The sequence below is a fragment of the Vulpes vulpes genome, chromosome 3 (genome assembly GCF_048418805.1).
Source record: "Vulpes vulpes isolate BD-2025 chromosome 3, VulVul3, whole genome shotgun sequence".
Classification (NCBI taxonomy): Eukaryota; Metazoa; Chordata; class Mammalia; order Carnivora; family Canidae; genus Vulpes; species Vulpes vulpes.
The window spans coordinates 82040356-82053132 of record NC_132782.1 but is presented as its reverse complement, the minus strand read 5'-3'; the positions used below and the strand labels follow the sequence as shown (position 1 = coordinate 82053132).

Genomic DNA, 12777 nt, shown 5'->3' with positions numbered 1-12777 from the left:
AGCCTGCTTCTCCCTCTGCCTGTGTCTCTGCCTCTCTCTCTCTCTCTCTGTGACTATCATAAATAAATAAATTAAAAAAAAATAAATAAAATAAATTAAATTTTAAATTGTATCAATTTTTTAATATTTAAATTTCAGTATAGTTAACATACAGTGTTATGTTAATTTCAGGTGTACAATATAGTCATTCAACAATCCTATATTTGGATATCCTTTTGTACTGCTACTCCTCAACTGAACCCATCCTCTTTCCCTTAAACCTGGTCTATCTAGGGGTGCCTGAGTGGCTCAGTAGTTGAGCCTTTGGCTGAGGTCATGATCCCGGGGTCCCTCTGTCCCCACACGGAGCCTGCTTCTCCCTCTGCCTATGTCTCTGCCTTTCTCTGTGTGTCTCTCATGAATAAATAAATAAAATCTTTAAAAAGAAAAACAAGGGATCCCTGGGTGGCGCAGCAGTTTGGCGCCTGCCTTTGGCCCAGGGCGCGATCCTGGAGACCCGGGATCGAGTCCCACATCGGGCTCCCGGTGCATGGAGCCTGCTTCTCCCTCTGCCTGTGTCTCTGCCTCTCTCTCTCTCTCTCTCTGTGTGTGTGACTATCATAAATAAATAAAATTAAAAAAAAAAAAAAAGAAAAACAAGCCCGCTCTATCTAGAAGAAGGGAACCATCCCTATCTACCCCATGTTCCTAGGAGTCATGCTTGGCATCTTCCCCCACACCCCCACAGCCACTACTACTGCCCTAACCAATGCCCACCTTTCACGGGGGCTATTTTTTTTTCAGATTTATTTATTTATTCATGAGAGACACAGAGAGAGGCAGACACACAGGCATAGGAAGAAGCAGGCTCCTCGTGGGAAGCCGGATGTGGGACTCCATCCCGAATCCCAGGATCACACCCTGAGCTGAAAGGCAGAAGCTTAACGCTGAGCCACCCAGGTGTCCCTCTCACAGGGGCTATTAAAGGAACTCCCCAAGTGATCTCCCTTCCTCTGGCCTTATTCCCATCCAGTCCATCCTCTACTCCAGAGGCCAGAGTACTTGTGTTCTAAAAATGCAAATTTGACCCTATCTCTGCCTTGCTTAAAACTCCTCCTGGCTGAAGAATATGAAGGGCAGGAATCTGGTTCATTCTGAGATTCCCAAATTTAGTTCCTCTTGGTATCTTTATATTTATCCCCCCCTCCCTGGAACCCCGGAAAGCACCATGATATCATAAATACCCAGGAAAGCCCCATGATATCATTGGGTGCTTCTGATCCCCATAGGACCTGAGTTCAGATCAATTTAGAGAAGGTAACAAAACGTATAAAGGTTGTTTTTTTTTTTTTTTTTTAGGTTTTTTTTTTTTTTTTTCCAAAGGTTTTAGTATTAACCCAAGTGACTTGTTTTGAGTGGATACGTCATTGGTTCTTCATTTTGCAAAAGAGAGACAGAGTTCCAAAGAAGAGAAGTAATTTGTTTAAGGTTATTTAGTGAGTCATCTGTAGAGCCAGGTCTCCCGTGTTCTGCTTGCTGTCTCATGGCTTGACGCCAGCATGGGTGGCCACAGCCTTGAGACAGTACACCTGGAGACTGCTGTCCCTTATTCTGCAGAAGGGTCTTTAGTCTGATTCACCCTCCTAGCGACCACACTACACTCCTTCCCACTCTAATGAGTGAGCAGGTATCTCACTTCCTCCCTCTGTTAGAAATAAGCCCAGCTCTGAGCAGGGAGTCAGGCTATCTTCACTGGCTCTGAAAAGAGGTGAAAGAAAGAGAGAAAGAGAGAGAAAGAAAGAAAGAAAGAAAGAAAGAAAGAAAGAAAGAAAGAAGAAAGAAAGAAAAGAAAGAAAAGAAAAGAAAGAAAAGAAAGAAAAGAAAAGAAAAGAAAAGAAAAGAAAAGAAAAGAAAAGAAAAGAAAAGAAAAGAAAAGAAATCCCTTTTACTGAGGTGGTACTTCTGGATGGTAGATGAAGAGTAGGAGACACATGAACTCCCCTTATGACCCAGCCCCTCCACTTACTAACTGTATGACCTGGACAGGTTACTCACCTTCTGTGTACCTTGGATTCCGCATCTGTACTGTGGCTTCTCTACTATCTATAGGGGCATGGGAGCAAACTCACTTGCTCTCCTGTATTCTTTTCTCACCTACTGCCCTTTCCTTGCTATCTGAGTATAAGAAACTCAGGTGAGGGGCAGCCCCTGTGGCTCAGTGGTTTGGCACCGCCTGAAGCCTGGGGTGTGATCCTGGAGACCCCGGATGGAGTGCCACTTTGGGCTTCCTGTGTGAAGCCTGCTTCTCCCTCTGCCTGTGTCTCTGCCCCTCTTTCTCTGTCTCTATGAATAAATAAAATCTTAAAAAAGGGAAAAAAAGAAAAAAGAAACTCAGGTAAGGGCTTAGTGGAAGGAGCATTGATTACAGACCCCACCCCACACACACAAAGGTAGCCTTTGATGTAGCCAGGGACCTGACACAGCTTATGTTGGGGATGGCTACCCTGGGGTTGTAAGACCAAATCTCTGCTTATTATGAAGTGCTCTTAGGCCTTGTATAATGCTCTAGGAACATGTTTCTTAAGTGGAGGATCAGTACTGCCTGCTCTAGCCATCTATCTTCTAGGCCATCTCTCCATCCACACCGTGTACTAGGCACTATGGTTGCATAAAAGCATGTGCTCAAACCTACTCTCTGCTCCTGGGGAAACTGTCCAGTGTGGAGACAATAGGGCTTCACATGTTTTGGCCTTAAACATAAAAGGATTTGGGGGAGAATGTTCTCCTTTTCCTTGTAATGCTAGGGAGCAGAATAAGGAACAATGGGCAGAAGCTCTACAAATGGGGGTGCTGTCCCACAGAGGAAGGGGGATCTCAGGAAAACAGTAAATGGTCTGTAGCTGGAGGTATGCTAGCAGGGGCTGACACCCAGGAGATGGGATGCTGGAGAAGAGATTTCCCCCCTGGATGAACAGGAGTCCTCCTGCTGTCCTTTTCTGTTATGAACCCCAAACTCCAGGAAGAGAGGAAGTCATCTGGCTGGCTCTGAAACCTAGAGCAGGCCCCATGCTCCTCAGTCGTCTTAGCTCACTTAAGGCTTGGCCTGGAGGGAGTGCCTCTTGCCCCTGCCTATCCCCAGGCTTAGAGCAAGGAGTTGGTGCGGAGTGTCTGTTCCCTGGTACAGCCTGGGCTCCCGTCTGCCTGCTGTGTCAGCACCAGCGTTCCTATTACATGACCAAGTGGGATTTGCACTCTGGAAGCATTAGTGCTGGGCTGATTCAGCAGAATGGTCAACACGAGAAAATGCCAATTCCTGCACCCATTCCACACAGCTCTCAGAAGCCCTCATGGCCGCTCCACTTCCTCTTCAGGCAACACAGCCTGGCCTCCTTCCAGGCACCAGGGCCTTTTGAGGTCATCCCGGCAGACCACCGGTGGTAGGAAAAATCCTCCAGAAGCATACAGGTTCTCAGATGCCACCACCGGAGTTTCCCACCCAGTATGTCTAAGCTGCACCTGGGACTCTGTGTTCTTGATACATACACCCCCATCCCCACCCCCTGTATTGGGAAGCAGTGATGTCCAGCCACGTTGAGAACCTCTGTTCAGCATCACCCGGGAGTGGCTGGTCCTCCAACCCAGTTTATCTGCTGGTCCTTGACCCATGATCTGTCCCACTCCCTTCAGACTCTGCTCATGTCATCACCACACCACTCCAGCCGATGGAGAAATTGCTTCCTTGAAATGAACAGAAACTGCTGGGCTTTCTTGAAGCTTGCAGTCCTCCAAAAATAAAAAGGTCCACCTCACTCTGTGTGACTGATCAGCCGGCTGCCATCAACCCATCCCTGTCAGTCTCCCAAGGTCATTTGCCCTCTGTTAGATTTCCAAGCATCAAACCATTGCTTCAGACCCCTCTACTGAGTCAAAGAATTCATCTCTGTCACTGTCTGATTTAATGAGTAGGGTGAAGGGATGCCTGGGTGGCTCAGTGGTTGAGCATCTGCCTTTGGCTCAGGGCATGATCCCGGAACACCAGGATTGAGTCCCACATTGGACTTCCTGCATGGAACCTGCTTCTCCCTCTGCCTATGTCTCCGCCTCTCTCTCTCTCTCTCTCTCTCTCTCATGAATAAATAAATAAAATCCTTAAAAAAATAAAAATAAAATCTTAAAAATAGAATGGAAAGGTATACTAAACTTTTCAATCTCTTCCTTTTTCCAGCTCAATCAGTTTTAGGGGATTTGAAAGTTAGGCCCTAGATTAGGGAAGCTGGTTTGGAAGGGAGTGGTCAGCCCCACCCAGAGAGTCAGAATAGAGAATTTCTTTCCTTCCTTCCTTCCTTCCTTCCTTCCTTCCTTCCTTCCTTCCTTCCTTCCTTCCTTCCTTTTCTTCCTTCCTTTCTTTTGATTTTATTTATTTATTCATGAGAGACACAGAGGGAGAGGCAGAGACATGGGCAGAGAGAGAAAGAGGTTCCCTATAGGGAGCCCGATGCGGGACTGAATCCTGGAACTCAGGGATTATGCCCTGAGCCAGAGGCAGATGCTCAACCGCTGAGCCACCCAGGCGTCCCTGAAAGGCTGTTGCTACAGGCTGGAGGATCTTAAGAAACATTCATCCAATTCTTTTATTTTATAGATGCACAGTCTGAGGCCCAGAGAAGTAAAGTGACTGGCTCAAGGTCACCCAGCAAGATCAATAGCAAAGTTAAGGCTTCTACCTATGGGTCTTGCCTCCTAGTACAGACTTCCTTCACTGCCCCACTCTCCTTGGAAGGTGGGCAACCCACCAAGATTTCCCTGTTGTCCTTTGCCTCTGAACCTGTAATGTGCTCTGCCCCTACCACAGCCCAGCTGGCTAGGAAAGTGACAGGAAAGTGTTCCCAGAGGACAGGGTGAGAGTATTGCCTGCTTCAGAAAATGTTGCTGCTGTTGTTCCTGCTGCTGCCTCCCCTCCAATCAGGGAGCTTTCTAGCCACAGGAGGAAGCCAGGAGCCAGGGGATGGGGCTGCAGTGATTTATGACTGCACAGAAACAGCAGGACACTAATGTCTCTGGCTGGCCTGCTTGTCCGCCAGCTCAGCCAGAGAGCATGCATCTAAAGGTCATGTCCTCTTGTACTGGAGATGGGGCAGAGGGTTAGCTATACAGCGTGCCTGCCCAGTGCCCTTGTATCAGGCCCATCATCAGAGGCAAGGGTCCCCTTTCCCAAGCAGATGCCAAAGGGTAGATCCTGACAGCCTGGGTAGAGAAGGGTGTCCTTGCTGTTGGGAGTCTGGAAGATCTGCCCAGGTTTGAATTCAGGGCTCTTAGTCACTGGTGTGTGAACTTTGGCTGGTCACACCGTCTCACTGTGTCTCGGCTTCCTGGTCTCAAAAACAGGGGTGATTCTGAGCCTCTCAACTCTTGGGACTGAATCATCTCCCAGTTCTGCAGGTACAGATTCTCTGTTTTCACCGCTAAAGGAGAGGAACACGCTGAATCTAGAACTATGAGTTGTCACAGCTGGGGAGGAGGGAGGACATGGTGCTTAATTTGTTTGATTTCTCACTTCAAAGTTGGGGAAATTAAAACCCTGAGAAGGGACAAGCTTTGCACACAGAGCTGGGGGCCAGGCAGAAGCCAGAATGTTAATTTTCCACCTTCCTGCTCCAGGCTTTTTTCAACAGTACCAGGCAGTGGAGAAAGAAGCCAGAATATTAAGCTATTTGCTCTGTATAACATCGCCGCGCCTCTGAAGCTGCCCTCTAAACAGCCAGGGGCTGCTGGGCTGCTGCAGCTTTAAGCTTAAAGTCTTAAAAAAATCAAAACGGAAAGGAGGGCAGGGCCAGATCTCCCCTGCACCATTGGAGGGAAGCTTTGATGTTGAGACTGCAGATGTCATTCCTCTTTGCCTTTGCAACATCCTTTTCTTTGTATCTGCTTTACTTTTCCCAAACAGATTTGGCCTGGATTTTAAAAATGATTATTATTATTTTAATGCACATTGGACTGTGGAGGAAGGAACTCAGGTGGAGAGGTCAGAGAGGCAGCCTGAAATGTCTCAGGAAGTTTCCAAGATTTTGCATCTGGGGCCTGAATCATTGACACATTCAATGCACAGGAGGACAAGGAGGGTTGGCTATGAGGGCTCATTGCCACGGACCTGTGACACCCAGGCCGGAATTGTTCAGGCCTGCCCTGCATGCAGGGAGGAAGAGAAAGGAAGAGGAATGACTTGGCGAACACTCATGTAAGAGACAGAAGGAAGTGGGAGGGTTTATTCACAAGCAGGATTGCATTTTGCCGGGTGTTGTGGTAAGAGAAGAGGGTCTAGATCCCATGTCCATGGTAGAAAGAGCTATTTCCTCCCTAGACCCTCTCCTCACTAAGTCTATCTCTTCCACCTCTGCCAGAGCAGTCTCCCTATATGTGCATGAATTCAATAATTCATTTCTTTATTTGGTATGTTCTACAGATTTACTATGTGCCTGGTACTGTGCTAAGCTCCAAGGAGGCCGTGATGATGCCAACAAAATACAAATCTCATCATTTTCTGCCCTCATAACAATCTCTCCTCGGGCTTCCTATTTATTTCAGGAGAAAGACTTCACTCCCTTAACTGTCATTCAGGGGTCCTCCTGTTCTGGCTCCTGGCTCCACCCGCAATCTCACTATCCATCATTTAAGACAACAAAGACTCTGAATTCTTTGCCTGAGGATAACTATATCAGGGAGAAACCTACCTTCCGAATTCTGGGCCTGTGCCCCGTTCATGCTCTTAAATGCTACACATCCTTTAAGAGCTGGGTTGGAAGTGTAACCAACCTTCCCAGAGAAGCTTTTCAGAACCTCTTTGTATCTAGCCTGAAAGAATTAACAAACAAAATTTAACAGCACTTAAAACATTCTAAATTCCTTGAAGGGGGATCCCTGGGTGGCTCAGCGGTTTAGCGCCTGCCTTTGGCCCAGGGCGCGATCCTGGAGTCCCGGCATCGAGTCCCACGTTGGGCTCCTGGCATGGAGCCTGCTTCTCCCTCCTCCTGTGTCTCTGCCTCTCTCTCTCTCTCTGTGTGTGTCTATCATGAATAAATAAATAAATAAATCTTAAATAAATAAATAAATAAATTCCTTGAGGGCAGGGTTCCATGCCCTGTTCTTCTACCATCTAGCACAGAGCCTGGAATATTCCCACAGAGACTCCTTCGTTCTAGATTCTCACAACACAACACTTCTTATCCTGTATTTTTTTTTTTTTTGAACTCCTTATCACTTCCTAACATACTCCATATATTTATCTTTTATCTTACCTATTTTGGGGGGTAGGGATTTTTTTATTTTGTTCCTTGCTCTCCCCCATTGCTTAGAACAGTGCTTGGAACACAGTAGGTGCTCAACAGATAATTGCTGAAAAAAAATTAAGCAAATAAAATATACAATCAAAACTATGGGCGTGTGAGCTACATGGAATGTGCAAAAAGAGAAGCACATGAGCAAGAATTTGTCAGCCTGACCTCAGTGTGTGTGTCCTAGATGGGGAGAAAAGGGTTGGTCAACCCTCAGTGATACAACCTCATGTTCAGCATACAGTAGGCTCTTGGCAATAGAATTGAATCTTTGACACTCCACCCTGGAGAGGAAAAAGGAGCTCCCCAGGGATCAGCCTGCAGACAGCTGCATCCTTTCTGTAAATTAACTCGTATGCCGGGCCAGTATTTGTTCATGTTTTCACCTCTTTGGGTCCAAGAACCTTAAACTGGGTACTAGGAAATAGAACCTTGTGGGGGAGGGTGAGGGTTTAGCACCCCATATTAAGCTCCTTAATTCAATCCATCCTGCGGGCGGGCACTACCCTGGCAAGTTTGTGTCTCCCCTGTCCCTCCTTGGCCAGCTGTTGCTTTATCTCACAGACAGGTAGGGGCCAGGGCTGAGGTCCTGAGGCCCCCTCCCCTCGTAATTTCCCAGAGAATATGGGGCGGGGCCGTGAATCAGCACTCGCTTGGACTGATGCAGCCTCAGTCCCCGCCAGGGGTCCCCAGTGGCCGCGGAATTAGAACCCTCCCTTTCTCCACAGCTCATGCGCTAAGACCACTGGGAGATGTAGTCCTGACTGCCCCTTTGTCCTTGATCTTTCCAACGTATCACCCCCCTGCTGGATAAACTACAACTCCCAGGGGCCCACGTGGTGGGGGGGCTGACAGGGCGTAGATGCGAGGGGGGCGGTGGAGGGGTAGTCTGGAGAAGCTAGGGCGCAGGAAGCGGGGTGCAGGGAGGAACGGGGAGCACTGGCAGGAGGCAGCGGGAAGAAGGGAGACGCCCAGAAAGCTGCGGCGAGCGGAGTTGGGGAGGGGAAGCCCGAGAAGCGGAAGGGCCGGGGCGGGGCCGGGGCGGGGTGCGCGGGCGGGCGGGCGGGGCATGTTGCGTCACGCGGCGTGGGCGGGGCCGCAGGGGGTTGTCCGCCCGCGGCACGCACAGCAGCCGCAGCCGCCTCGCGCCCGGTCCCGCGGTCGCAGCTCTGTCCGCAGCCTCCGCGCCGCCGCCGCCGCCGCCGCCACCGCCACCTCAGCTGCTCGCTTCGTGGGTCGGTCCCTCCGGCACACGGGCTCCAGCCGCGCCGCAGCCGCCCTCCGAGCCCTTCAGGCCGCCCCGATCTCCTCACCCGGCCCGACATACAGCCCGCGAAGATGGTGGACCGCGAGCAACTGGTGCAGAAAGCCCGGCTGGCCGAGCAGGCGGAGCGCTACGACGACATGGCCGCGGCCATGAAGAACGTGAGTCTCTCCTCCCCTCCCCCCGCCTCGCCCCAGCCCCTTCGCAGACCTTCGCGTGGACGGCCCGGGGACTAGTCGCCAGTCGCGACTGCGGCGTTGGCCGCCCCTCCCCGCCCCCGGCGGGGAGCTGGGGAGGGCCCCGACAGCGAAAGGGACCCGGGCTGTGACGCGGACTCTCCCCGAGCTCCCCCAGGGCCGGCGGCGCTGCCTCGACCCTCCCCGGGCTCGGGCTGGGGCGGGATCATGCAGAGCTGGTCTCGGGAGTGGGGGCTCTGGCCCCGAGTCTCCGGGTCCGCTGGGGACCTGAGCGGGGGCCGTGAACATCCTTTGTGCCCCACTTCCCCTCCTCCCAGCCTGGGCGTGGGGGCGGGGGACCGCATGGATGCGGTTCCTCTTTCTCTCCCTGGTGTCTGGGCGGCGCCTTTCCCATTCACTTATCAGGTCTCCTGGTTTTCTAATACTTCCCCCCCCCGCCCCCCCAAATCTTCCCCATTGCCTCTCCTGATGGATCCTTTAGAACCTAACCAGGAAAAATGTAGGCTTTCCTGAAACCCTGGGCTCAATGGAGCAAAACCGAAACCTCCTTGCTGCTCTCACGTTTTTCTTAACAAAAGGCTCCTCTTTCTCCATACCCCAAAGCAGGTCTTCTTGCTTTTAGGTAAGGGGAATGTATGTCTTGCTGGCATTTTCATTGATTGTTCTCAACATGTCCTCTCCATTTTTTCCTGATGCTTTTTATATTAAAAAGGGTAGGTATTGTCTTTAAAATAAAGGTTATACGTTTAGCTGACTGGTACAATTTGTGACACATGCTGTTTCTTTGAATATCGGCACACATCTGTTGAAATTCCTATAAGTTGAAAAAATATTCTTTCTGATCTGATATTGCAAACAAAGCAGTGGTGGGAGGCAGTATCAAGTCATTCTAGAAGATTCTGCATTTGTCATATTGCAGAGAGCCTAGACTGGGTGGAGGCTGGGAGGAGTTATTTTAAAGGAGAAAAAGTCTTTTTAATAATTTGTTTTAGATAAGTGTGAGGCTTTTTAAAATAAAAACTAGTGCATCCTCATGCTGATGAAAAGAGAATGCTGATCGCCAGTTGTCGCATTTTTGTCTGGGATGCAGATTCCTGCCTGTATTGCACCATTTTGTCAGTAACAGTACATTTATCTAATGGGCTATCAAGGAGTTTGATATTAGAGGAGGGGGCAAATATTGAGTATTATTAAATGAAACATATAAATTATCTAATGAATGATTTAGGTCTCTCACTGCCTTAACATTTAACTTCTGCATTATGTAACAAAGATTTTGAAAATGCATCTCCAGTGTGAAGTGGATTCAGGAGTGTATCTTCCTGCATGTTAAATCTTTATAATGAAGCAATGTAGGTGTCACAGATTAATCCTTGAATAACTTTGCTATTTCATGAAAAATACATAACAATGCTGATGCTTTATTTAAGCTAACTACCTTAACAAAAAAGATTTTTATTATTTAGGAAGAGCCTTGATTCTGAAATTGGGAGTATTGCTGTATTAACGTATTGCCACAGATTTAAAATTTAAAACATTTTAAAGCTCAAATGATAAGTTGTACTTTTAAGAGATAGCAGTATTATAAATATGTTTAGTTCATGCTATTAAGACGCTTCTAATTTTTCCATGTTTCTAGTTTCACAGGAAAGTGAGTGACCTCGCACCTATATCCATAGCAACCCAGTGATGTCACACACAATGACACAGAGGCTGCAATGCACCTAAGGGCTGGTAGGGAGTATGCAAATGGCATTTGTCCAAGGTAATGCAGAAATTAGCAGATAAGCAGGTGGAATTGAGCGTTTCACCGTATCCACCAGATAAGAGTTGGTCCAAAAAATAAGAATTTCATTTACCTTTAGGCATGAAAATCAGTGACCTCTAGATAATGCCTATTCATTTTCCAGTTTCTAGTTTACTCACAAAAGTATATTTGTATTTTAAAACATGTGTCTCTGTTAAAATTGGACAATAATGGAATAAAAATAGAAATTCTAAACAATATGTTTTCTGATCATAGTGCTGGGTAGGCTGCTGTATACTTGGGTTTATTGCAGATTTTTAACTTGTCAGGTCATAATAAAAACCTTTAAAAATTATGATTTCCTACTGGGTCATTTTCAGTAATGTTAATGAGTGAAGATTCGTTTACATTGAGACTTGGAAAAGTTCTTTTTTCACATATTTATGCTTCTGCTTCTTGTCAGAGTATGGAGGAAAGAACAGTGTAAAATAAAGGAGATCTTTTTTCAAACCTGTTTACTGTGACTGAGGAGGTATGCTTATCTCTGACCCTCATTTTCCTCATCTGTAAAATAGGTCAATATCTACTTGAAATACTTGTGAGGATTAAGTAAGGGATGTAGTAGGTGCTCAAAAATAGTAACTATTTAGAAAACTTTGTTTCTTGCCCCGTTTATAAAAGTCATCTCATCTTTGGGGAATTGGGAAAATACAGGAAGATACAAAGAAATTACTGGGTCCTGTCACCCAAGGAGCACTCTTCTAAGGCTGAAGTCATTCTGATGACAGGGGGATTAAATTTGCACTTAATGAAATTATCCTAGTAATAATACTGTTGGTACCTGTGCAGGGTGGTAGTTGTGTGTGGGTGACCAAGGATGGGAACAGTTGGCAGTGTTTTGAAGAAGAAAAGGGGAAGTTTACTGGCATTTTGTTTTAAGCTAATTTTTTAATATTTTTTTTTTAGTAATCTCTATACCCAGTTTGGGGCTTGAACTAACGACCTGGAGACCAAGAGTCACATGTTCTTCCAGCTGAACCAGTTACGCACCTCAGAAGTTTAGTTTTTTAAGAGAAACCTGTAGTCTGCCATTTAAGGGAACACCTAGATGTTTCTTGTTAGACAGTTCTGTCTTGTCCTTTGGATTCTAATAGCCTCTCCAGAAGTTAATATTCTAAATAGGCTACTGGTACTTGCCTCAGGAGGGAGGAAAGATCTCTGGGCTACTCATCTTGTTGAAGTGACTGGATTGGGGGGCACTGGTTGGAAAAGGCTACCTTAATTATATAGAAGAGTCTTATTGGAATCCATATGGTCTACAATTCTTAATATCTTAAATACTCTGTTTTTCATCCTAGCCCTTCCAGGAGGCTAGATCAATAGCCATTATCTCTAATGGAGTAGTGACACCTCTGCAGACTTCAGAGGTGGAATTCTGCCAGCCATTATTCTAAGTCATGTGGTTTCAATTGTTCTGTTCTTTGGGGTGGAAAGAATACAGATAACAGTTGGCTTTTTATGTCGTAGTCTTTGCAATAACTGCAATGACAATTGCTTTTTCTAATTAAAACTCTTGAATTGTATCAAGATAAAAAAGGTACTGCTAAATGTGTATCCTTGTTACAGAGCTTTGGGTTAACAGCAGACCACGGGGAGAATTTCATTCCCTAGCACCTGCGGGAAGCCTTATTAAGCCAAATTCTAAATTATTAAAAATCAGAGAAAATGATTTTGTTTTTATCAAGGTAAAAGTCACATAGTATTAAACTAATCGTTTTCAAGTGTACAATTCAGTAAAATTTAGCACGTTCACAATGTTGCGCAACCATTATCTCTAGTTTAAAAAATGAGAAAATGATATTTCTAAAAAGGGATGATGGTTTGGCTGTAGCTGGCTGGATTTCAAGACTACTGATTCAGGAATGTGTCAATAGTGAAGTAATCACAGTAGCTCACAGCCAATGATAATTGGCATCCTTTTGTCTTTGTTTTCTGACATCTGAACCTTTTCAGCATAAATTGAAAAAAGACTTATTTTAGCTAGGTTTATATTTCTCTTCAAGAAGTTACAGAGTTTAAGAACCGTATGATGTTCCCCCAAATAAATAAGAATTTATCTGAAATCAGAACAAACTATTAACTATTGGAGATTATGGAAATTTTGCTGGGTTATTACTATGACTCATTTTCCATCCCAATGCTGACTTCGTTATAAATGCTTTCCCTGCTGTGGCAGCGGTTCCCTAATGAACACTGTACAGC

General features: G+C 46.5%; 1 protein-coding gene across 1 annotated transcript in view; it reads left to right on the top strand.

Annotated features, from left to right (window-relative positions):
* Window positions 1-8281: 8281 nt before the first annotated feature.
* Window positions 8282-12777, top strand: part of YWHAG (tyrosine 3-monooxygenase/tryptophan 5-monooxygenase activation protein gamma) — a 28251-nt gene continuing 23755 nt past the window's right edge. The window contains exon 1 of the mRNA XM_026019715.2: window positions 8282-8732. Coding sequence (XP_025875500.1) covers window positions 8646-8732 — 87 coding nt within the window. The 5' untranslated portion in view covers window positions 8282-8645. The remainder of the gene's footprint in view (window positions 8733-12777) is intronic.